At 35.5% G+C, this 23745-nt stretch overlaps 1 protein-coding gene across 7 annotated transcripts in view; it reads left to right on the top strand.

The window, feature by feature from the left end:
* GRM8 (glutamate metabotropic receptor 8) overlaps window positions 1-22096 on the top strand; it is a 315531-nt gene extending 293435 nt beyond the window's left edge. For 6 of the 7 annotated variants that reach the window (XM_071423785.1, XM_071423779.1, XM_071423781.1 and 3 more), the window contains 2 exons: window positions 16223-16469; window positions 21524-22096. In XM_071423785.1, the coding sequence (XP_071279886.1) occupies window positions 16223-16469; window positions 21524-21573 (297 nt within the window). In that variant the 3' untranslated portion in view covers window positions 21574-22096. Of the gene's footprint in view, window positions 1-16222; window positions 16519-21523 lie in introns of all 7 variants that reach the window. The other variant, XM_071423786.1, reaches the window with a different exon arrangement.
* The last annotated feature ends 1649 nt before the right edge of the window (window positions 22097-23745 follow it).

Here is a 23745-nt window from a genome sequence, read left to right as displayed (position 1 = left end):
AATTATTTTTAATCTTCTAAGTGTTCCCATAATTCCTGTCTCTTATTATATCCTCCACTCTAAAGTACTCTTAGCCTTTACCTGAACAATCTCAGGGCATTAATAATGATTTCATTCAGCACTCCTTTTGGCAAAAATTAGGCCATCCAATCAGGGAAGGCAGTGAAGGCAGGATACTATGTCAGTGATGCAGGCAACCTGTCAAATGATAACAATCTAAAAATGCCTTCAGAGGTAAAAGCAGAGGTGGGACACCAGGAAACAAAGTAAGTGTCCTGAGGTGAGGGTTAATTCTGAAAGGCTCACAAGCGAGACAGTGGCTAGGATCACTTGTGGCTATTAGACTATTTGTGTAGCTGGTAAATTACAGGGCTTTCCTTTTCATAGATATATTATCATGAACTTTATATTCTTTTACCTCTTAGTGAAGCTCAATAGATAGAATATGATGGGCTTATTAGCAATGTAACACCAGCAAAAATATATTTGAGTTAGAGTTGTCATGGGTCCTCTGTTACTTCCACACACAAAATATTGCCTACTACTATAATAGTCAAAACCACAATTTACACAAACTGCTACTGCATGAAAACAATGGTGTGCTAAATTTGACTGGAATAATCCTACTCCAGGCCAGATTATTTATATAGTTATAGAGCAAAATAATGAATAAAATAACTACATACATTTTACTGCACCATGTTTATTCTTTGTTTGCTATTTATGGCGATTGCCAAAGCATTAAAAAACAGCTCCATTTCATTTGGAAAATTAATATTGTAGATGCCTGAAATACAGGCTGGACTTACTAACCATTGATAAAATAACAACTAGGTGGTTCTCGAGATTTATGCCAATGATCGATGGAAATACAATAAAATCAGTGAGCCTAACATAGGGATTGGTGAGGTTCTGCCAGAATAATAAGTATGGAAATATATGCAGTTGTATATCAAAAACATTTCAAGTTTACATATGACCAGCCCTAGTTAACTTATTTCCACCACAAATTTTTAAAAAATTACAAAATTTGGTTCAGCCAACTTTTATGTAGAAGTGGAGTTCCTAAATTGACAGCTAAAGAAGAGAGAAACAAGCTGTGGTGTGAGCTACACCTGACAAGATATTATAGGATATTATTCCTCCACTGCAGAAAAAAAACAAAACAAACTATGAATAGTTTCTGATATAGGAAAATCTTCAGATAAAGACCATGGCATTTCTCATCAAACAGCTATTAGAAACATTTCCAGTGAGGTGTTTGTTTTTGACCAAATCAGACAGAAGTCTGTGGTCCTTAAGCATACTTTTTTTAATCTTCCAGGACATTTTAGTATGTTAAATATCTTATAGATGGAAGTTGTTGTTAGCTGCCATTTTGATCATTAATTGTGTTTTTAGGCCATATCTACAAAGAATTGCCGACATATCTGGAGAGCAGAAAATGAAGTTAACCAACCCACACTCACATACCAAACCTGACTAATATAGTTACACTGGCAAAATCCCAATGTGTTATACCAAAAGAGGAAAGCTAATGTTAGTTTTGCATCTGTCGCTCAGTGAGGTGATGTAACTGGGCTGGCAGGAGAGTATCTCTTTTTGGCATACATTGAGGGGATTTGACAGTGCAGCCCCTGCAGACTGGCTAGTGGCAGAGGCTTTTTAGTTTAGACAAGCATTAAATTTTGCATTGAAAAATGGGTGATCTGGCAAGATGAAGTATTTAAGTCAGAATAGTCTAAGAAAGCAGTTAAGGGAACCAACAAGGTTTATTCTTTTGCCTGGCCACCATTTTGCAGGCTGCAGGCTGTATTCCAGCCCATTGAATCAGGTTCACTGAAAGCAAATTGATCATCTCATTAGTTTAAAAGAAAAAAGAGTGTTGATCCCTGTATTTAGATGCATTGGAACCATAACTAACAAATCTAGTGATGATTCTTTTTTTTTCTTTAATGACAGAAAATCGCTATCTAGTGACTGGCAATTGCATGGTCATGTTCCATTTGGCATGTGATTGCTCTCTGTAATTTTGTTATACAATGGCAGATATTACTTATAGTTTAAGAGTAGAAAAACCAAAGAATGTCTTTTAAAATTTATTTAAGGAAGAGGAATGAAAACTACCTTTTAGTTCTTTCACTTAATTGAGTTGGTTTTCCTCCAGAGATTGAATGTCCTATTTAATCATTACAGCAGCTGAGCAACGACAGCCTGAATATATAGGAATATAAACCAAAGGGATTTTCTGTTTAAAACATTGGCAACATCTTAAAATATACAATCTCATGAATTCTGAGTTGGCTTTGAGCAATGGATATGCAGTACTGGACAAAAGACTTAACATTAATAAGTAACATTTATAAAATTCTTTGAGGACTTGAAACCCTTAATTTATGTAAAATATTCAATTAAGATATACCATAAAAATAAAGATAATTGATTGAACTGATCAGAATCCCATGTACTTTACACAGGTTTCACCATATTTCATTGTTTTACTTTGAATGCTAATTTATAATAACAATTATTGAGATAATTTTTATTTAGGTTACTTAAATATCCATACTTAGCAAATTGAATATAATTAATGCAAATTAAAATATGCTCTTATCTCAGTCTTCATTTGTTCAAGAAGACAGAAGAAAGGTCAGAATGTCAAGCATATACCACAGAGACAAAGAAAGAAAAGTATTAATAAAGTCATTAGATTGTTCAGTAACACCACTCCTTTTTTTATTTCAGATAATTCAGCAGCATGTCTTAATTACTACTACTACTACCACAGGACTTGTGAGGCAACACCTAATTATAACTACTACTATTATCTAATTTGTGGTGACACTTTTTCTTTTCCCATTTTCAGATTAGTAACTAGGTAGTACTCAATTTTAAGAACATTTTTGAAAGCTAAAGACGTTTAGCTATATAAGAAAATCAATTTGTCTCACTTTGGGCGCTAGAAAAATCATTGAGCAAGCCCTCTCAGAACAAATTTCTGGTGTTATGAAGGAGAATAAATTTATTGGAAATAGTCAACATACCTAACCAACCTGATTGCCTTCTTCAATGGAACATGGGTGTTTGTAGATAAGGGGAAAGCTGAGGTTGTTGTTTACCTTCATTTTAGCAAGACTTTTGACACTGTGTGCTGCAATATTTTGATACCTAAGTTTAGGATGTTATAGTCTTGGTGGGTGTGCGTCAGACAGGCAAGAGTCATTTTGGATAAAAGGGATCAGAGAGTCATAGATCTATGTCATGCTCTATTTGAAGGCCACAGGAGGTCTATTCTGGGACCTGTTTAAATCTTTACCCATGGCCAAATAGTAGATGGTAACAAATTGGGGTATAATTGCTGATTTGCTAAAGGAAAGGTTTTTCATACAGAGACACCTAGACAGATGGAGGAATGAACCAACAGGAAAACATATAAAATTAACAAGACAAGATGTAAAGTTTGGCACAGGGAAAGCTAGAGACCTTGCAATGGTACAGGGTGAAAACTGACTGACTGTGTAGAAATTATGTAGAAAAGGCCATGAAAGCCTCACAGACATCAAATGAAACCTGAGTTGACAGACCCACAGTCACAAACAAGGCCATCGGCCTCCTGGGATCTGTAAACAGAAGCAGATAGGTAAATTGAGGGCAAGGATTACCTCTCTCTCCCTGGTCTTCCTTAGGAGATATCTGAAATACTGATCTCCCAGCACCTCTTAAGAGACATAGCAATAGACTGGAGCACGTTCAGCACAAAAACCATCATGACTGTTGGTGGCTGGAGCCCTGTAAGGAGAGACTGATGAAGCTGGGCTTGTTTAGCCTGGAGCAGAGACAGCTTTGGACAGAATGAACAGCACCCCTTGTGTCTATATTTTGGTCACTGAGAGAATGGAGCCAGTCCCTTCACAATGGGGGTGATAGGAGAGCAGGAATCCATGGACATGAACTGAAACAAACGTAATTTAGTCTGGCTAAAAGGAAAAATGTTTTTCCCTCTAAAGGCAGTGAAGTTCAAGAGGTTGCCCAGAGAGGCTATGCAGTCTCTCTTCATTCTGGGAGGTCTGAGAGACCTGACTGGATAAATACCTGAGACACCAGGTCTGACTGCACAGCTGACCCTGCTTTGAGGAGAATGTTGGACTAGAGATCCAAGGACCCTTCCACCCTGAGCTAACTATACTTATAAATGGAACAAAAGTCTTTTTGGAAATAATGCAATCAAATTATTCAGTTAAACTGATTTGGATTCTTGTAAGGTTTTATGGATTTTCAGCTCAAGGTCTTGATTTGGTACAAAGCCTCTTTTTAGCAGAAGTCTCACACAAGGGATCAGCCATTTCCCTCCCAGCAGTAATGCTGACACCATCATATAACAGAGTAGATTAGAGTATTGCAGATGTTAAAAAGCTAAGAGATTATTTTACACCAACTTCTCATGGCTCAGGCCAACATATTCCCATATTTAGAGTTCAAATTTGAACAGCTGGAAACTGATTTCAGGAAACTGAAATCTCTTGGTAGCTATACTTCACATTCTGCTTGAAATGTGAAGGACTGTTCTGCACTTGTAGACATCTTTTTAGGCTGACAACAAACCTCTCCTAGTCTTGTGGCAGATGATAACAGTGACTGTACAGGAAGTATTTCAGATTTCTGAAGGGAAACACACTGGCTTATCTTTGTACAGTGTTACCATAGCAAGAATAGATGAGTGTCTGAACATCCTGGTGTGCCAGATTCACGTTGTATGATTAACTGCAATTGTGAGAGTAACATAAATGTTTGGGTCACTCATGTTTCCCCTGAGTATACTACAGCCAAGGCATACCAGAGTCACCTCTGAGTCAGTCACAGGTCCACCTTGTTGTTGGTTCTGCAGTGCAATTTATACACATTTACTGCTGCATACCTTAGAGACATAAGTTTCTATCTTCTGGCATTGCTCCCAGAAAAGTTAAGATGTTAGGGTTTTTATTTCAGTTTTAATATTCTTGACAGGTAGGAATGACAGAGGAAAAGCAAATGTTGGATGCTGACATCAGAGATATTCTAATGTTTAATTTAGTATGCAGCATTACATATTTTAATTACCTATTGTATCTATTATGCAGTATTACCCATTGTAATAGGTAACTGAGATTGTAGCTACTGAAGGTTCAAATATATAAATAGTAATAACATATAAAAATTGTGGAGGGACTACACTGTATTCAGTCTTTTATTATCTGGGAAAAGCTGATTGAAACCTCACCAGAGAAGGTTGCAGTTAAATAAAACAAAACCAAATAATAAAAAAAAAAAAAACAAAAAACATGACCAAAAAAACCCACAAACCAAAAAAAAAAAAAAAACACAAAAACAAAACCCTACAAAAAAACCCAAAAAACAAAACCAAAAAAATTTAAAAAAACCCCCAACAAACTGACCCAAAAAACCTATATTCAATTTATCCTGAACATACAAATAGCAAAAAGAAGGCGAAAGTTAGAAGCAGAGTTTGCATGGGCAGGGCAGAGGGGTGAGGGTGGGGGACAGTATATAATGTCATCACTGCTCTACCTTGTTGCTCTTCTGAGATTCTCTTCTGAGACAGCACAGAGATGGTCCTATAAGATAATATTGCACATTTTTGTGGGAGTCAGCAGAATCCTGCTCTGCCTTAAGAATCCTCCAGATAGACAAAGAAGAAATTTAAAACTTACCAGCGTAGAACAGAACAAAACATGTTTAGCATGCAACACAGGTTCATTCAAAAGTCTATATGAAAACTCTAATTTTGAAAGTCTTTTACAGTGGACTTTGAAAGAGCTGTGGGCTGGTTGTAGCATAGAATGTATTGTGTTTAGCCACATACCTGCCCTTTGCACTCAATCTAAGAACCTGGTGTCTGCTTCTAAAATCCAGTTCAGGTTAGAGGGTGTTTTTTCCTGCTCCAGAGTGTGTTAGGGGATTCACAAGGATCTTCTGCAGTGAATAAATCTAACAGAAAATCTGTACTGGAGTAATGTCACAATCAATTACGGAATAAAATAAATCAGAATGACACCAAGGCAAGTAAACACTCAAGTGAGACCTTTAGAAATTGGTATCAACAGAGAGGAAATAGTTTTGTAATATGCAGATTTTTAAGTCTAATTTATACTGCAATTTAGGTAATTTAATTTTGATAAAATATCAGAGAGAAAATTGATGAAAAAATATTTTTATTAGTTTTTAAGTTTTGATCAATTCATCACTTGGAGTAATACAGTGTAAATTCATTGAAGCCAAGGAAACAGCCATCAGTGGATTCATCTGGCTGCCATTAAATTTATTCTGACATAAGGAATGAAGACAGTGAACATTTCTAGATAAGACTAGCACTTGAGGACAACTGTTGTAAGATTTCTGTTCACAAATTGCGATTGAAATGCTTGCTGAGGGCTGCAGGGACGTGTTTGATTGTTTGTTTTTCTTTTTGTCATTCCGTTTTAGCTGCTTCCTTGCTCATTACATTGTTCCCATTAGCATAATGTATTGATTGTGTTTGCACAGCTTTTCCTGCCAAAGGCTGCCCTTCAGTTGTACAGCCATTGGGGTAACCAGCTGTTACTTGTTTAAGCCTCCATCATTTTGTATGACAGAGTAACTTAATTATGCCCTGCTTGAAGATGCTAAATAAAATTATCTTCTGAGCAAGTGTACTTCACTTAATATTTGTCTCTATCAGGTACTTAAACTCTGACACTTAAGCTATGTGCGCTAAATAAGCAAACATATTTTAAAACAAAACCTGGTAGCAAGTTAATTATTACAGAGTTAGAGGCTGTTTTACAGTATTTCTAGACACAGTTATCTCTTTAGCTCAGGTATTATGCATATTTAAGAGACTTCAGAAAAAAAAGAAACTAAATGTAGTTAATAGCGTAATAAACCACCACTTAAGGTTAACCTTTTTCTATGCTTTGTGAGCATAGGTAATAGATCTTTAGTAAGCATTGGGAATTTTAAAAAGACAGAATTGTAATACTCTATGTATTTCAAATCTGGACAAGAAAAAATTCCTACTCAGTGATATATCCTAGTTATTAGAATGTATTAGTCAACATCAATGGCCTTTGCGTTATACAGAATAATTAGTTCTTATTTTAATCCTGGTATTTGAATTAAATGCAGACAATATATTTTTATTTCATTGGCAACATCTTTCCTTAGTTCACTATAAGGAAGTTTTCTTGCCTTCCCTTTTTCATCACAATACAATTATGCATATGAAAGTGACAATTTTGGGGTTGCCAGCTGGGTCCTTGAGTGTTAAGTGTTCTGAAATGCAGCTCCCCTGTTTTCAAAGGGATTATAATTGAAAATGTTTGAATTGGCATGAATTTATTTTAAATAGTCTACCTGCCACATTTGCTAGTTTTTTAGCTTTAGGGTAAATTCAATCTGCATTCAAAGTAGATACCTGAAGACCTAATTAATAATAAACCACCTCTATAAAATAAATTTTTGTAAAAGTGATAAAATTGCAAGAACTAGATAGTTATTCAAGTTAGAATGTATTTGACAAAAGAGAATTTTAATTTTGATGTATTTGAAAGTGATATGAAAGTCATTTGAATGCTCTTTGGAAATCTTATAATAAAGGAGTATTTTTTATCAAATAAGGTTGGAAATAAGGTTTTACAGAACACCCAACTCTTGCTCAATAAATATGTATGGGAGGTGTGTTGTTACTAGAAAAAGGCTGCAGACTTTATATTGCTGTAGGCTTTTGGAATATATTTGTTATATTTGGAGCTTATGATGGCTGTGGTAGCACTTGTCCTGCAGTGGGGAGAGCACTGCCAGGCTTGTTCCAGCTCAGGGCACTGAACACTGGGCATGGCAGCAATCTAACACACCTGCAAAAACACTCACTAACAAAGTCACTGTGACTTAATTCCAATCAATAAGCAGGTAATGGGTGCAGATAGACTGAGTTTAGAGGAGAACTCATTTTAAAAAGAGGAAATAAGGACACAGTATTAGAAAATGTGTGAATACAACCTCAGCCAGATCCAAGACTAAGGGAGAAGGAATACCAGACATCAGCATCAAGGACTTGGGATACATAATTTCCCCTTCTTTCTATTTGTCTTGTGGGGGGCTAAATCTGTTGGCCTTAGGAACCAGAGAGCAGGGACCAGGTGTGTATCACTGGAGGAAGGGCATTAATAGTCAAAAGTTTATGTGTATACAGATTTAGCTATACTATTAATGAGATTTTCCTGTAATGATTAAATAATATGAAAAGAAAAGCCAGTCTAATTGTAACTGGATTATTAATAATAAGATTTGATATGGTTTTTAGTAGGCTGTTAAGATTTTAATTAGATAAACAATAAATTCTTTGTTTAGCATTTTGTCAATAAGAAGTCTTAAGTGTAACACAATATACCATAAAATCCTACTTGTACATTATGTTGAAGATTCAATTAATTATAAATAAGACCTCATTTAATTAATTTCATTTCTCAGTTTTTTCATGAACCACAGTCTTTTTCCACTATGTTTTTACATTTTTGGGGGTTTTTTTACTTTTATTTTGAAATTCTTTTAGCTTAGCTTTACAAAAAAATCAGTACTAAATTTCTGTTTGATCTTTTGGAGCTCAGTATTCCTGAATATCAGGACTGACATACACATTACTACAGACATAATAGAGATTAGTCTTTGGTCAATTACTGAAAACTGTGACTCTATTTGCAGTAAGGTTGATGAAAGGTTGGACTTTAAAAATCATAATACTGCAATAAATTGTGTGCTGTGCTATAATCAAGCTATATGATAGTGTAATATATGAGAAGAAAAATGAGTTATATTATGAGAATTTAAGAAAAGAAATAAAAATCAATTTACATACTGATATTTTAAATTACTTTGAAAGTCTGCAAGGCAGTAGTTAGGATTTTCCATGACATAGATATCCTGAGGATGGGTCACAGTGAAGATCAGATTTTAGTTTATTACTAGTTTAATATGACATTGTAATAAATGTTGCAGATGAAGTAAAGCTGAATATTTCTTTCCCTTCAAAAATATTGCTTATTTCCAATGAGCAGAATGTTTGATAATGCAACACTTGCTTGTCTAATCTTCTCCAGCTTTTGCCAAAAAAAACAGCATAATTACTGATGCCAGTGCTCTGTGATGTTATCTATAAAGATGTCTACAGGGGTTACACATCAACAAAAAGCTTTTTGAAATTAGCAGTTTTGGAGGAGCTAAAGTACCTGAAACTGGCATATTGAACAAAGCAAAGGGGAAAGAAGAAAAAACAATCAAAAAGTCTGGTTGTCTAGAATGTTATGCTAAGAGATTAGATTTGCCAATAGAAATGACAATGGACATTATTGTCTGCCATGTTAAGAAAGTACCATGTTACTATGAATCATGGAATCACAGAAAAGTTTCGGTTGGAAGGCACCTTTAAAGATCATTTAGTTCCAACCCCTCTGCCATGGGCAGAGACACATTTCACTGGGCCAGGTCGATCAGGGCCCTATCCAGCCTGGTCTTGAACTCTTAAGGGATGGGACAGTTGCAACTTCTCTGGGCAACCTGTGCCAGTGTCTCACCCTCATGGCAAAAAATTTCTTCCTCATATTTGGTCTAAATCTTCCTTCTTTCAGAATAAGACACTTTCCCTTACACTGTCACCATGGGCCTTGGTAAAATGTTTCTCTCTCTCTCTCTTACACCCCCCCCCCCACCTCACTCCCCCTTTAGAGATTGAAAAGCCACAAAAAAATCTCCTTGGACCCTCCCCTCTCCCTCCCCTTACAAATATTGCAGGTAAGGTCAAAATTGGACTTAAGTGGAAAATTGGAAGTGAATAGTTACCATAATTCAGTTTCTGAAATGCAGGTATATACATATTCCACCAGGACTCCTCCGAGCTTTTATATCTCCTCTCACATCCAAGCTTAATGGAAGTTCATACTTTTTAAATGTGGCACACATTAATTTGAAATCAGTTGTTATTGCTTTTCTTTCTCATAACTTCCTGAAAGCAGCAGAATTTAAAAAGAAAAATAAAGATTATATGTTTCCTCAGGATTTGTTTTCTTCTGCTGTGTGAAGAATCATAGTCTACATTTACTTGAAATAATCATCTTACGGACATTTTAGTTTCATTTTCTGAGAAGGCTTTCACTTTTCTTCTTTAAGCCTCATTTTAATTGCTATTTTGGTAAGGAATGTTTTCAAAAGGCCAAAAGATATATAGGTACCATAGCTTCCCATGTTTTCTAACTGAACAAATGTTTGAATAAGACTCACTCAGTGAAGTTTATCTTATACCTGGAAAATAATCTTGTTATATAAGCCAAGCAATGACTGACTTGTACCTGTTATGTTTTCCTTCAAAAAATTTTCTTCCCACGGATCAAGATAGAAAAGTATGTTTTGCAGTGAAAGCAATAAAAACCTGTAGGTGTAGGCTTATGGGGTTCTGCAGAGAAGCATGAATCCTTTGGTTAGTTTTTGGCTCCTTGTCATCATTGTTACCTCCTTTTACATTCTCCTGGTTTCAAATGTATTTCATATATATTTGTCTGTATCCAGGCTTTTCCTTGTTGCTTTTTGGTGTGGAATCCATTGCATGGCATTTCTTTCTAATTTGTGAACAGGACTGTGAAACATAATTTTTGTCAGCCAGTCAACTCTTCAGCAAGCAGCAACACACATGAAAGTAATTGTAGTGTATGGCATGTGCATTACTTTAAAAGAAGAAAAGGACTGTCTTTTTTCTAAGCCTTCTATGTTTTGCAGCGCAGGGAAGATGGCTATGAATGCTTTCAGTGTTTTCCTGGGAATAAAAAGACTTATGCTGTCTCCACCATAAGGAAAGAAGGCCCATTTTGCTGTCTTTCCCAATATGAGGCATGCCTGTAGATAGATGATATGTATCTTCATTTTATGATGTATCATTTATCTCCTGGATAGAAATGATCTGGTAAGGTTTCTAGCAGCTGAGAATGAAGGGAAGAGTGGAAGGAGGGAATGATATCAAAAAAAATCTATTGGGAAACAAAACTTGCTGCTGTTCTGTCCTTATAATATGAAACTGGCTGAAGCAACCAAGATTCACATAAGAGACATGTAGAATTTGATAACAAGGATAAAGGAAAAATTAAATCATAATTCAATCTTCTGCTCTGTTACTAGCAATGTGGGACATGTTCAAGAGTGCCTGTGTTTATCTGCCTCAGCAGGATGGTTCAAAACTCCAGTGTTTGATACCAAGGCTATTGCTCTATCCTGTGGAGAAAGAGACTTCTAAAGGGCAAATTGTATAGAATTAGTCAATGAGAGCCATTATACCAGCTGTGTCCTTTCATACATCCACTTCTCTTTGGACTGCAAGTAGCTGAGTTGAGTCTATGCTAGGCACACTCGTAGTTTGAGATGTTCCAGGACTTCCCTCAGTGATTTAGCACTTCACTCACTGCTGGACTTTTTTTCATCTGTGTTACAACTACCGGGAGTTAGAGAGCTTGTGCCAAAGTGGAAAATACATTAAATTTATTCAAGACATCACAATAGCAATATACCTTTCCAGGGTATACTATTAGAACCAGATTAGGGAACAGTCTGTTCTCTATTTGACTTATTAAACCTGAGTAGAAGAGAAAAATAAATAGCATGAGAAAATCAGCAATTCTGTAGAGATTCTGAATATTATCTTATATGTAAAAATAGGGGAGGTCTCAAAACAGGGAAGCAATCTGGACAAGGTTGTGACATTACTACTTTTTTTTTTCCTTTAGTGAAAGTAGTTGCTCTGTGTTGAACTTTGCCTCAGCAAGCACCAAACAGATGGGACACTGCTGGGGACTTGAGGGATATTTTATTTCCTAGCAGTGAAGCGTGGCTGAGAGGCAGTCATTCAGCTACCTGCACTGGGACAATTCAGTGTGCACACCTGCTTTGATGCATAGAAATTGGAGGCAATTCAGTTTCAAGTACTTTAAAACTGGAGAACTCATTAGAGTGTCTGTGTTTTACTAAAATAGCATGTTTCATTGGCCCAATGTTTCCTGTGGAACATTGTAGGTTTCAAAGTAGAAAGATACACATAGTCCTAGAATCAATGGCCATTATCTATTTTAGCTGCTGAGTTAGGATAATCTGAAGGCTATACTAATAGCTAGTAGGAACCTTCTGATGAGGAAGAGGTCCAGGCCACTTGTGGGATAGAGAAATCATGTGTCTGAGCAGGGATCTGAATCTTTTTCACAAGGGACTGTCTATTGTGATGGATCCTTTGTCAATTGTGGAGGTTAAAATTGTACATAAAAAGTCTTGTATCAGTTCTGGGGTGGGGTTGAGGTGGAGGATAGAGACATGAAGGTATTTAGGCCTCAAGTATTTCCCATAGTTTAAAGGGTGTTTTTCCTTGAATTACCATGATTTTAGTTTTCTGACATATCCTTTGACTGTCAAGAACAAGGACAATAGATACAGCAGTCTTTGTTACATTTGTGAAAGGCATTATCACACAAAAAGTTTGTAGTTCAGAAGGGATTTTGGTGTGAGGAGTGCTGAAATTCATTTCTGTGTAACTATGAATCATTGCAAAAAAGGGACCTTTATTCTTCTGTAACTTCGAGTGAGCTACCACTGTGAGACACATGAAAAATTATTCAGACGTCATATCTTATTAAACTGAGCTACTTTTGTTGCTCCATTGCTCCTTATTTTTAGAGCATTTAATTCTGTAAAAGTTACAGGTAGTTATGTTCCCAGAATAATAAAAGTACCCAGAATGCACAGCCATAAAACATCATTGTCCTCTTGTCAGGAATAAAGCAAGGTAAGAGTCAGACAAAAGTCAAACCAAGTGTGTGTGGTATCCTGTTTGCTAGACATGGGCTTCATTAGGCTGCAAGAATGGGGATTCCCAAGAAAAGAAGGATTAAATGCAAGAGATATTCCCATCCTGTAAACAGATTCTCAGCCTTCAAATGACAACTTAAAAAAGTAGTAGGGCTTGTTGAGATAGGACAAGGGGTAGTGGTTTTAAAATTAGAAGAGGGTTGATTCAGACAAGTACTAAGGATTATTTTATGATGAAGGAGGTGAAGCACTGGAACAGTTTAGCCAGAAGAGGTGGTGAATGCCCCATACCTAGAAACATTGATGGTCAGGTGCTCTGAGCAACCTTATCTAGTCGAAGATATCCCTGCTCAATGCAGGGGGGCTGATCTAGAGGTCCTTTAAAAGTAACTTCCAACCCAAACTATTCTATGATTACAGTAGGAAAAGGAATCAGACTGTCATGGACAACTCACCCTCCAGCTGAGAATGCAATTGCATTAGCCTATGGAATCAGATAGATGTATGCACACACACAATGTGTATGTGTAAGGATATGTTCAAGGCCTTTCCCTCAAGATTGAGCAAGTGTCTCAAAATCCTTTTCTCACTGGCTTCATTAAAGAGTAAGTAATAAGAGGGATCCATGAAAAACAGGATCCCTGAGTCTGAGGCTCTTTAAAAACTATAATCACTCTTTGAAAATTATCCTGTCAGAAAACTCCCAGTTCACCCTGGTGTTGATACTTCCATAACTATAGTGGCTGGTTCAAGAACACAGAAATCATTAGAAATAAACCCCATTGCATATGAACTGTAATCAGCAATATGAAACTAACTGTGATCTGGATTTTTAAAAGAGGCTCTTGTGCTGGTCAGCAGTTAAGTTCACAGAAAATAGATTAAATGTAATGATATATGTAATGAAAAATACCTGGGCTGAAACCTGTAGGATCTTAATTTTTCAGTGTATGATAAGATTCAGAGCTGTTTCACTTATGTAGCTTAGTTGAATGTAAACCTTCAAGCTGACATTGACACACTAAGAGAAATCTCTTTAGTAAGATCTTGGCACTGTGGCACCTCTTACTGCTAGAAAGATCATTGAGATCTACTATCATGTATAAATTTTTTAATGTTACTAATAAAGTAATGCACGCATTTTATCCTATAACATTTGGAGGTTTATCCTTTTTATCATATCACTCTTACACTAAACCATGAGAGAAAGAGAAGTCTTAGAACTTGAGTACTTGATAAGAAATAAAAACCCCAAAATATATTTAAATGCCAGGCATTGTTACAGAATGCATGGGTGAGGCTTAGGTAGCACTTAACTGCCATAACTTGGATTTTAAAAAATGGTAAGGCTTAAAAAAGAATTTTTATGTTTAATGGAACTTTCATACACAATGCAGTTTTTAAAATGTATTGCCCATCATATCAGGAAATATATTCATGTTTAGGAACCAAAATACTTTTGCTTTTGGATGCCACTTAATTAAATGCTTAACCCTAAAAGCCACTGCTGTACCAGTTTGTTTGGAGATCAGTCAATTTGGTTCAGGGAGAAACAAACATGTGCATTGGTGCTGTCTGCATGTGAACATGCATCTGCACAGAGGTCCTTCCACAGAAGTCTGAAAAAACTTCCTTATTAGTGTGACCATGTAATGTTTTCATTAGAAATGTTCATGCACAATATAGCTCTGCTTTCAGGCACACCACTGTCATTTTGGAGATTGATAGGAATAGAATTATTTCACTGGTGTGAGAAAAGAGCATATTATTTCCTCAAGTACTGAATTGATGTATGATTCAAATGAAGGAAGGTGTTACTCCTGTACCTTTCCTCAGCACAACAGACAGTCCTGATTGTCTTTTCAGGCTGGTGCTGTCCCTGAAAGCGGGTTGAGCTTTTTACAGATATTCAGGAATTTTTAGTGTTTTCTTGAAGACTACATTGGGCTATGCTTCTTTTTATGGTAGCATTTGGCACAGTATTTGTATTTCTGTGCAATTATACATAGAGGTTGTTCAGAATCCATGTTTTTTTCTTACCTAAGATTGCTTTATATGAGAGAGCACAGTTTATTTGTGATCCCTAAGGAGAAAGTATCTAATGGAAAAACTTTGTAGGCTGAAAGACATTAAATTGTTTGGCTATAATAGTGCACAACAGTTTATTATATCTCTACTTTTCTGCCAAGGGCCAAGTCACCCAAGGGCACTTCATAAAAAATGATGATCTGAAGCTGACATTGCAGACAGACTTACCACCTTATCTTCAGTTTAATGTGATAGTGTTGGCCAGTGCTTAAAATCATGCCTGACAACGTCACTGAATCATCTGTGAAGGCACTAAGCATGTTTTACTTCAGTATCTTTTTCAATATAACAAGGATTACTGAGAGATTTCCTACTTAACACAGAACTATAAAGTATTTTTTGTTCATAATATGGTTAATAAAAAATAATTTCCTAAGAAAAAATAACTGTTGAGCAGAACTACAATTAGTATTGGTAATATATTAGCTAAATACTTCATCAAACAAATTTCTGTCTGCTGTTCTTATGGAGTGTTTATTGCCATTTTCTTTTATAGTATTATGGAATACCAGAATTGCTTTCTTTTTGTAGGTGATAACAAAAAATACAGACTCACTCTGAAATGCCAGATTTTTCCTTTCTATCTATAGGGAACTGAGGTCTTCTGTGAGATAATTTCATGGTTCCTCAATTTTCTGATTTCTTAGTTAGGACCATGACATATTAATAAATTTATTGTGTGCCAACAGAGCACTGTGATTAGAATTCAAAAATAGGATGGAAAACAAGCAAACAAACAAAAAAATCTACCTCCCAACACCATCAGGAATATTCAAGCATCGCTATGGAAAACTAATTTTTTTTTTCCTGCTTGAAACTCACAGACTATATAAAAGATTCCATTAGATTCTGCATTATGCTGCTGTCAGTTGAGCCATGCTGCACACACTGTTGAATCACCATGTGGCATATTGGTGTAGAGGCTTCTGTCTGTTAAAATTGATGACACAAGGCTAACTCTATTGTCATTCCTGTCTTCTTGTCCAGACATACTGGTTGTTTTTCTAAAAATGTGTTTGCTGCACATTCTTTGTTACTTTTATGAGAATGAAGTTTCATGAATATTATGTTGTTTCTACCACCTACTCTTAAGGTTATGAATCCAACAGGAAACAGCCATACTCAGCTACAATTAAAACCAACCAAAGCCAAGGGTCCTTTTGATGTTCTCTTTCCACCTAATACTTTTAAGATAGCTGCTTTGTTTTCCTTCTTGAATTAAATCAATACAACAATGATTTTTTATATTGTTTCTTTTCTTCCCCAGATGTACATCCAGACAACAACACTGACTATCTCCATGAGTTTAAGTGCTTCTGTGTCTCTGGGCATGCTCTACATGCCCAAGGTTTATATTATCATTTTTCATCCGGAGCAGAATGTTCAAAAACGGAAGAGGAGCTTCAAGGCTGTGGTGACAGCTGCTACAATGCAAAGCAAACTGTCACAGAAAGGAAACGACAGACCAAATGGAGAAGTCAAGACTGAACTGTGTGAAAGTCTTGAAACCAACAGTAAGTCATCTGTAGACTTGGTCAAGAGTGGCAGCACATCTTAATAGATGTACGTTCACAAGAATGCACTTTCTTTTAATAATAAACTTAATTATTTTTGTTGCTTGTTCTGCATGAATCCAGAGATGTGTCAGAATTCATGTACTGCTGAATGCAGGAATGTCTAGAGCTGTTTCAAAGAAATTGATTTTCACAGGAGGCTATTAGTAAAAAAAAAGCACAAGCAGATTTTGAAACACCACATCTTTTAAAAATTGTTTGTTTTAGCTAGTGCTATTTTGGTGTGTTGTACATTGCTGTGCCAGTGGTATGTCCTGACAGTTCATGAGGTGTGTTTATGGTCATCATTGTATATTCAAGACTCAAAGGCTGTTAAAAAAAAAACTGCAATGAAAACATCTAGCATTGTTTTTATTTTGCAGTCAGATAGGTAAATGAAAATAATGCTTTTTACCTTTCTACCTTCATATTTGTTGGATTGTTCATTTATCACAACTCATGAGTAACACTTCCCAGCATAATCCTTCCCATCCTGGTTTTTGTTCTGGTCTCACTCATCCTGGTACAAAATCATGATAATTTGTGTGAAGCTTAATTAAAATATGTTCTAATATACCATAGATTTTTAATGGGAAAAAAATTCTTTCCCATGTCAGGAAAGTTCTTGAATCTTGCTACATCTCAAATTTGCTGTGGTACAGGAGAAAACAGAAGTTATAGCTCCCATTCCACCACATGACATACCATTTTATAAACTGGACTTCCTAATAAAAATAATAATCAACTATGAGCAAAGACTTTATACCCAGTGCAGAGAAATTGAGAATTGTTTTCTTCTGAGAAAACAATGTCACATTAGATGGGCAGCAGCTGTGGCAGCTAAGCATTTCAGTCATTTTACTGCAAACAACATATTTTATTTTTAATTTTTATTTCTTTTGGATGATATTGGTGTTTAAGTAGTACTGTTTTGGTTAAGCACATTGAGACAAGTCAGTACCAAGTTTGGATTCAACTATTGTATTTATTTCTGAAAAATGAACCCCCTACTGAAATCTATCAGAGTTTGCCAGATTGAAGACTATATAAAAGTAGTCCATAACTCTACCATACTTTACTATACTATGCTTGCTGATGCATGGAGGATACTGGGTGCAAACTGTTTCATTGGAAAAATTCATGACCCTTCAAAATGTGTAAAACTGCTAGAGTGAGCTCTGGGCTTATAGAGCTTCAGACTGAGACATGTAACCAAGGACAAACAAGAAAGGCATAGAAATTATTTGCGGATCAAATAATGGAATTGGAAATATGAAAGACTCGGTAATTTTGCAACTCTTCAGAAAACTCAGAAGGCAAAAAGGAAAAGAGACATGGATTTTGCTGAGTGTGAAAAATTATAAACTTCCAAGGAGAGGATAAAGCAGGGTTTTCACAGTGGGGTGAGAAAGAGTGTTAATAAGAAAGTCTTGGATATCTGATGTTTATCTACTGTACCTAATTAAGAAATGCTGTGACTGATATTTCTTAAACTATGACTATGCATAATTCATAGAAACAGATGCTACTGGAAGCAAATCTGCTTTTCAAATAGTCCAATACTGCAGGGTAATGCTTATTTACTGTGCTCTAAACATGACTTTAACAGTAACACACCTATATAATTCTGAGCTCACCAGGAGTATGTCCTGACAAGGTTTTCATCCATCATAATGCTTCATAGACAAAAATTCAGTCAAGTCATCTGCACTCCAGAAAGCTCTCCCTATGTAATTGAGTTCTAGGCCTTAAGATGGGTTTCTCTCTTCCCTGAAATAGTTATTGTCAAAGCATTTGAAAGTTCCTGTGAATTTTAAGTGCACAATGCAGCATAAGTCCTTTTCACTGTGTCACTTGTAACAACTTCTCAGCCCCACAAAATTTCTTCTTGCAGTAACTCTATGTGAGATAGATCTTTCTTTTCAATGATAGCATATGAAACTGATTGCAAAATATCAGTCTACTTCTAGTATACCAGAAGTGAGCAGTAATTGTTTCCCCCCTTTACCAAGCACAAACACTCAAAATGATAGCAGTGCTCATAACTAGGTGAGAAACAGGATGAGATAGTCATGCAATCCCTTTTGCTTTCCATCCAGAGATAACTCTGCTCTATCTAGTTTGTCCTGTTCCATCTAACACCCATTATTCTATGTTGTCTTCCACAAGAATATGTTCATGGGTTTATTTGTGGGAATAGGTCCATATTCAGTGAAAAATAAATTGTTTCTGGGGAAAAGGACAAAAAAACCCATCCAGGTGTGGTTACAGAAGGCAATGACAAGTACATTAAATGAATATAGGTCAGATCATAATAATCATTCTACATTGCTCTTTTATTTTCTTCTTTTTTTGTTTCAACAGCAAAGTAGCAACTGGAGCTATAAAAGAGTGTTTATTCTCAGAAATATTTTGAGCCAAGTCCATTACTTTTTCTGGCCATCTAGGCTTGCCAAATGTGGTTCACGTTATTATTGTGAAATGCTAACAGTCTTAAAAAGCAGGACACCGGCTGCTGAAGCTTTCAGGTCCCCAAACATGAACTCAAGACTTATTCCATAGAACTAAAAAGACACATGCAATATTTATAAAGTAAAAAACCACAAACACTCTTTGGAGATGAGGTTAGTTTTAATATATTTCAAACCACTGTCTACATTAAATACCTATGTTATAATTTTTTTAAGTAATAACACTCAGAACTCAACTGGATAATTTTTGTTTCTTAATCAACTCTAGATTAATTCTATCAAAACTGTTTAATTCTCAGATACACAACAAAGTTACAGTAATTTAACAAATTATATCAGCTGAGGTGTGTTAGCTAGTATTTTTGTATTTTGTATTGTATTCTTGCAAATGTCCTCACATAATTTAGCTTACTGAGTTGTGATAAATCTGATTATGTTACATTGCTGTGGGCTAAAAACATGCACATGTAAACTTATCACAGAACTCAACTCAACTCATACAGGACAATGTGGTAATCTAACTTAACCTGATTATGTATCTGACCCTACTTTCAGGGAAAGAGAAAAAAATAAGCTCTGATCTTTCTATCCTTTTGTTCCCAAGTGTGCAGAGTTTGCAGATGAGCATTTATCTGTTATTTATTAACTGGGGAAAAAAAATCCTTCTATGCTTGAAGATCTATCTTGAAGATCCTGGTGCCATTTCATTAGTCCTGCATTATTTTGAGTAGGAACTCAGCAGGCCAAAAGAAAAAATAGAATCCTCTCAGAAATCCAGCTGTGGGAGCATGAGAGAGTTCAGACGAGAGCAGTACATCCCATTTGAAAGATGTGGAAGATGTAAATTAGGCTATACTTGCTTCAAGTTTCCCAATACATGCAAATAAAGCTATTTCATGTTGGTGCTCTAATATTGTGATCAGCTAAGAGAAAGACTTGCTTTGTGTGCCAAAAGCAGTCCTTTCATGAATTAGCTTTTTCTAGACACAAAGTACTGGAACTACCTGTGCAAGTGAAAGTAAGAAAAATTACATTTTGCAGCTTTTGTTTGATTATTCATGCTTATAAATATATTCTTAGGGAAAAGGATTATAGTAACGTGAATTAAATAGTCTGGTTCTGTTGTGTCTTAAAAAATGGCAGATGCAGTATTAGATTTAAATTGCTCAGCAAATCTAAGAAAACATGACAAAAAACAGTAGTAAACTTAGTTATACTAACCACTATTAATTTGCACCCATTTTAGTGATCCTTTATTTAGTTTAATCTATGATACAGAAGAGAGAAACTGTCATTGCCCAGTTTCTGTAGTCTGTTCTTCACAAATCATCAGACTGTTGGGCTGAATTTAGGAGTTTGCATGAAGAATGCTTTTCCTATCTATCTCAGCTGTTCTCACCAGACTCTAGATAGAAAAAAGAAACAAATTGAAGAAAGGTATGGAAATAGAAAATTTGAATCTATAAACCAGGAAACTTTTTTTGCCATCCTGTTATTGTCATCTTGCTGGCTGCAATCTTCACTATCATAGGCAGAACATGTCTGTAGCAGACGGAATATAAAACATATTTAGAAAGTCAAATTCCTCTTTATGCAGCATAACATAGACCTTATTATAGAGAAATAAGAGACTCAGTCCCCTATCAGCCTGATTTTCCACATACCCAACTGATTTAAAATTAGAGAACTAACTATGAGACCTAATGTAATCACTTTTCTCCTCCAACCATTAAATTAACTTTGAGTGATATGACTGGAGTCATATTTTTATAGCATATTTTTTTATATTTCTTAATAGCAAGGATGTAAGGGCTAGAACCTGAAACAAACTTTCTTAAAAAATTCCTAGTTGTTCAGTTTTGCAATAGTGGAGCTGTTTAATTCTCTCAATATATTGCCTCTTTCTGAACAAGGAGTATCAGCTTTGATCAAAAGAAGACATACATGATCAGCTTACCATCAACATAAGGAGACCATAATTTTCTCCAGATAATATGTTCTGTAGGGACTATCTGCTCAGTTTCTCTAATTTGGAAAGGGTTAGGCTTTGCTTCTTTCAAGGAGCAGAAGTCTGATTTTGGATGGGCAAACCACCACTGACTGCAACGTTGTCTTCAAACAGTAGAAGAGAAAGAAAATCCAGTCTCTAAAGTAAAACATTTTTATATGGAATTCAGACAAAATAATACCAGGTGTTGAAATTCTGTTGTGTGTATGCTGAAACCACTCATCATTTTTCCTTTCTATTGACCCATGCTTTCCAAATCTTAGAAAAAATAAATTGTCATGAACACAGAAATTGAGATCCAGTTTATATACTGCTTACATACATCCTTCAACATTCTTTATTTCATGGACATGGACCATATTGTTTGAAAATATAACAGGACTTTGTCTGAATTCAAATGCTAAATACGATTTTTTTCCTCCTCTCTTGCTTCTAAAAATCCTGAACTTTGGTTTTGTTTGTTTGTTTGTTTGTTTTGGTTTTTTTTGGTTGTTGTTGTTTGGTTTTGGTTTGTTTCTTTTTCTTTTGATTTACAGCCTCCTCTACCAAGACAACTTATGTCAGTTACAGCAATCAGGCAAACTGAGCAGGGATGAAATTCACTGGAAGATCTGCAGGACTGGATCTTGCAAACATAGACTTTACCACCACCAGAATTCAGTCTTGAAAATATCAGTAGTCTACATTCAAATCAATAGCCAGTCTCCTAAAGAACAAGAATTAAACAAAAGCAAAGGCAAAAAGAGACAGGGGAAGGAAAAGTCCAGTTTTATAACAGAGTGTCAAGCTTCTGAACTTTTCACTCACAAAAGGAAGCAAATCACAAATGGAAGCAAATCACAAAAGGAAAACAAATGTTAGCTTGTGAAAAAAATGCTGTTGAAATAAATCATGTCTGATGTTATATTTGTAAGTACTTTTTTGTGATTGTGACAATTTCCTTTCCTGTCCTACATTGTTCAACTCGTAAAAGAAGATGAGTTTGTTTCTTGTGACGGCTGACTGAATTAAGTCCTGGGTTATGCTAAAATAAATGCAATGGTCAATGCATGCTAATTTTTATACAAAATAATTTATTTCTAATAATAAAGGAATGTTTTGCAAATGTTGAGACTTGTTTTGTTGCAGTTTTAAGCAAAAAAAGTCCTTACACTGTTGTCTATTGTTTGTTTAGAATGTGCAGTAAAGGTGGGTGTACAAATAAAATAATAATCATGGCATCAGAAGAATGCAGTGTAAACTCTAAGCATGTGTGTGTGTGTGCGTGTATGTGTGCACCTGTGTGTGTACATACGTGCATGCCTGCCTGCATGCGTGTGTGTGCGTACCCTGCAGTGTGTGAATTTATTTGTTCAAAGCTTTGTGACTATATTTTCTAATGGAAGGATTTTTTCCCCTCTTCTTACCCTCAAAGTAAGTTCATTTTATATGTTTGTAAAGTAAAGGAGTCCTGATAGTAATTATTTTGTATGATTGTATTATATTTTTGAGTCTCCACTAATAATTTTGATCCTTTTCATTTCTGGAACTTACAGTCTGTAAGTCTTTATGACAGCTAGACTGGATTAAGCTGAAAGTCTATTCAGCCTGGTATCCTGTCTCTGACAGGAGAATGTAGCAGATGCATATCTCAATAAAGGTGACTTTGAAATAACAGAAGAGAAATCAATGGAGAATTTGGAAAGCAGTAGCCTAGTGAATATATGTACTATTGCCTTATAAAAAAAAAATCAAAGAAATAAATGCAAATCTACAATCTAATCTTCTTCACATCTTCTAATTCCCATCATTGTGTGAGGTTAGAAACAACTATGCAAAGAGAAAGAGGAAATCACATTTATATCTATTGTGTTAATGAACCCCTCCAAATAATTAAAAAAATACAGATAGTGACTGTCCCCTGTGTTACTGCACCTGTGATGGATGTTCTGTAAGACTTTTTTGCTCCATACAATTTACCTACCATTCATCAAGTCAATGGGTCCTCACATGCAGATCATTATTAAATGTTATGTCTCCTGACTTAGCCTGGATGGCTCCTTGTGATTTTATCCTCACAACAGATGTATTTTTATAACATATCTTGAGGGAGCTGTGGTGAGTCCTCAATTACATGAATGAAAGTTGAAGTATCTGAAACTGAATCTCTTTCTATTAAAATGCCAGTATTTAAACCTCAGTGTATCTGGCAACTGTATGACAATGAGTGTCCATTTTCAAAGTATTTGATAAAACATAGTTTTCCCCAGAAATTGCAACATCTGAAGAATTATCTGATGATTGCTTTGGTTTATATGGCATTGTGGGCTTGGTATGAGTGATATTTTGTGTGAAACTTCCTCTAGTGACTATGCCACAAGCACATCAAAGCAAAAACTATAAACTAACATGCTTACTTAAATGCGTGTAGATGATGCAGATAATGCAGTGAAACCTGCAAAAAATAATAAAACAGTTTTAGTTCTATTTTGTTAGCCAATATATCATAAAATTGAAGTTTGCTTGTGGAAATAGATTGATTAGATCAATTTTTGACAAGAAAGATTTTCATGCCTAGGATGGGTTTGCTAAAAGAGAAAGAAAATCTGTTTTATCTGAAAAGCAATATTTTGACAGTTTCTTTTCAAGAAGTCTTTGAAAAGTTTAATTTTCAATACACAATAAAAAAAGTTTCAGATACTTTGAAATATCTATACCTATTAACTTAAGCATAACCCTATGCATTTGAGAAAGCAGTACATGGGAACTGCCTTTAAAG

This window comes from Agelaius tricolor, unplaced genomic scaffold (genome assembly GCF_023055355.1).
Source record: "Agelaius tricolor isolate 1412-34295 unplaced genomic scaffold, bAgeTri1.0.p SCAF_3, whole genome shotgun sequence".
NCBI classification, from domain to species: domain Eukaryota; kingdom Metazoa; phylum Chordata; class Aves; order Passeriformes; family Icteridae; genus Agelaius; species Agelaius tricolor.
The sequence above is the reverse complement of the archived record's forward strand: the minus strand, read 5'-3'. Positions and strand labels throughout refer to the sequence as shown.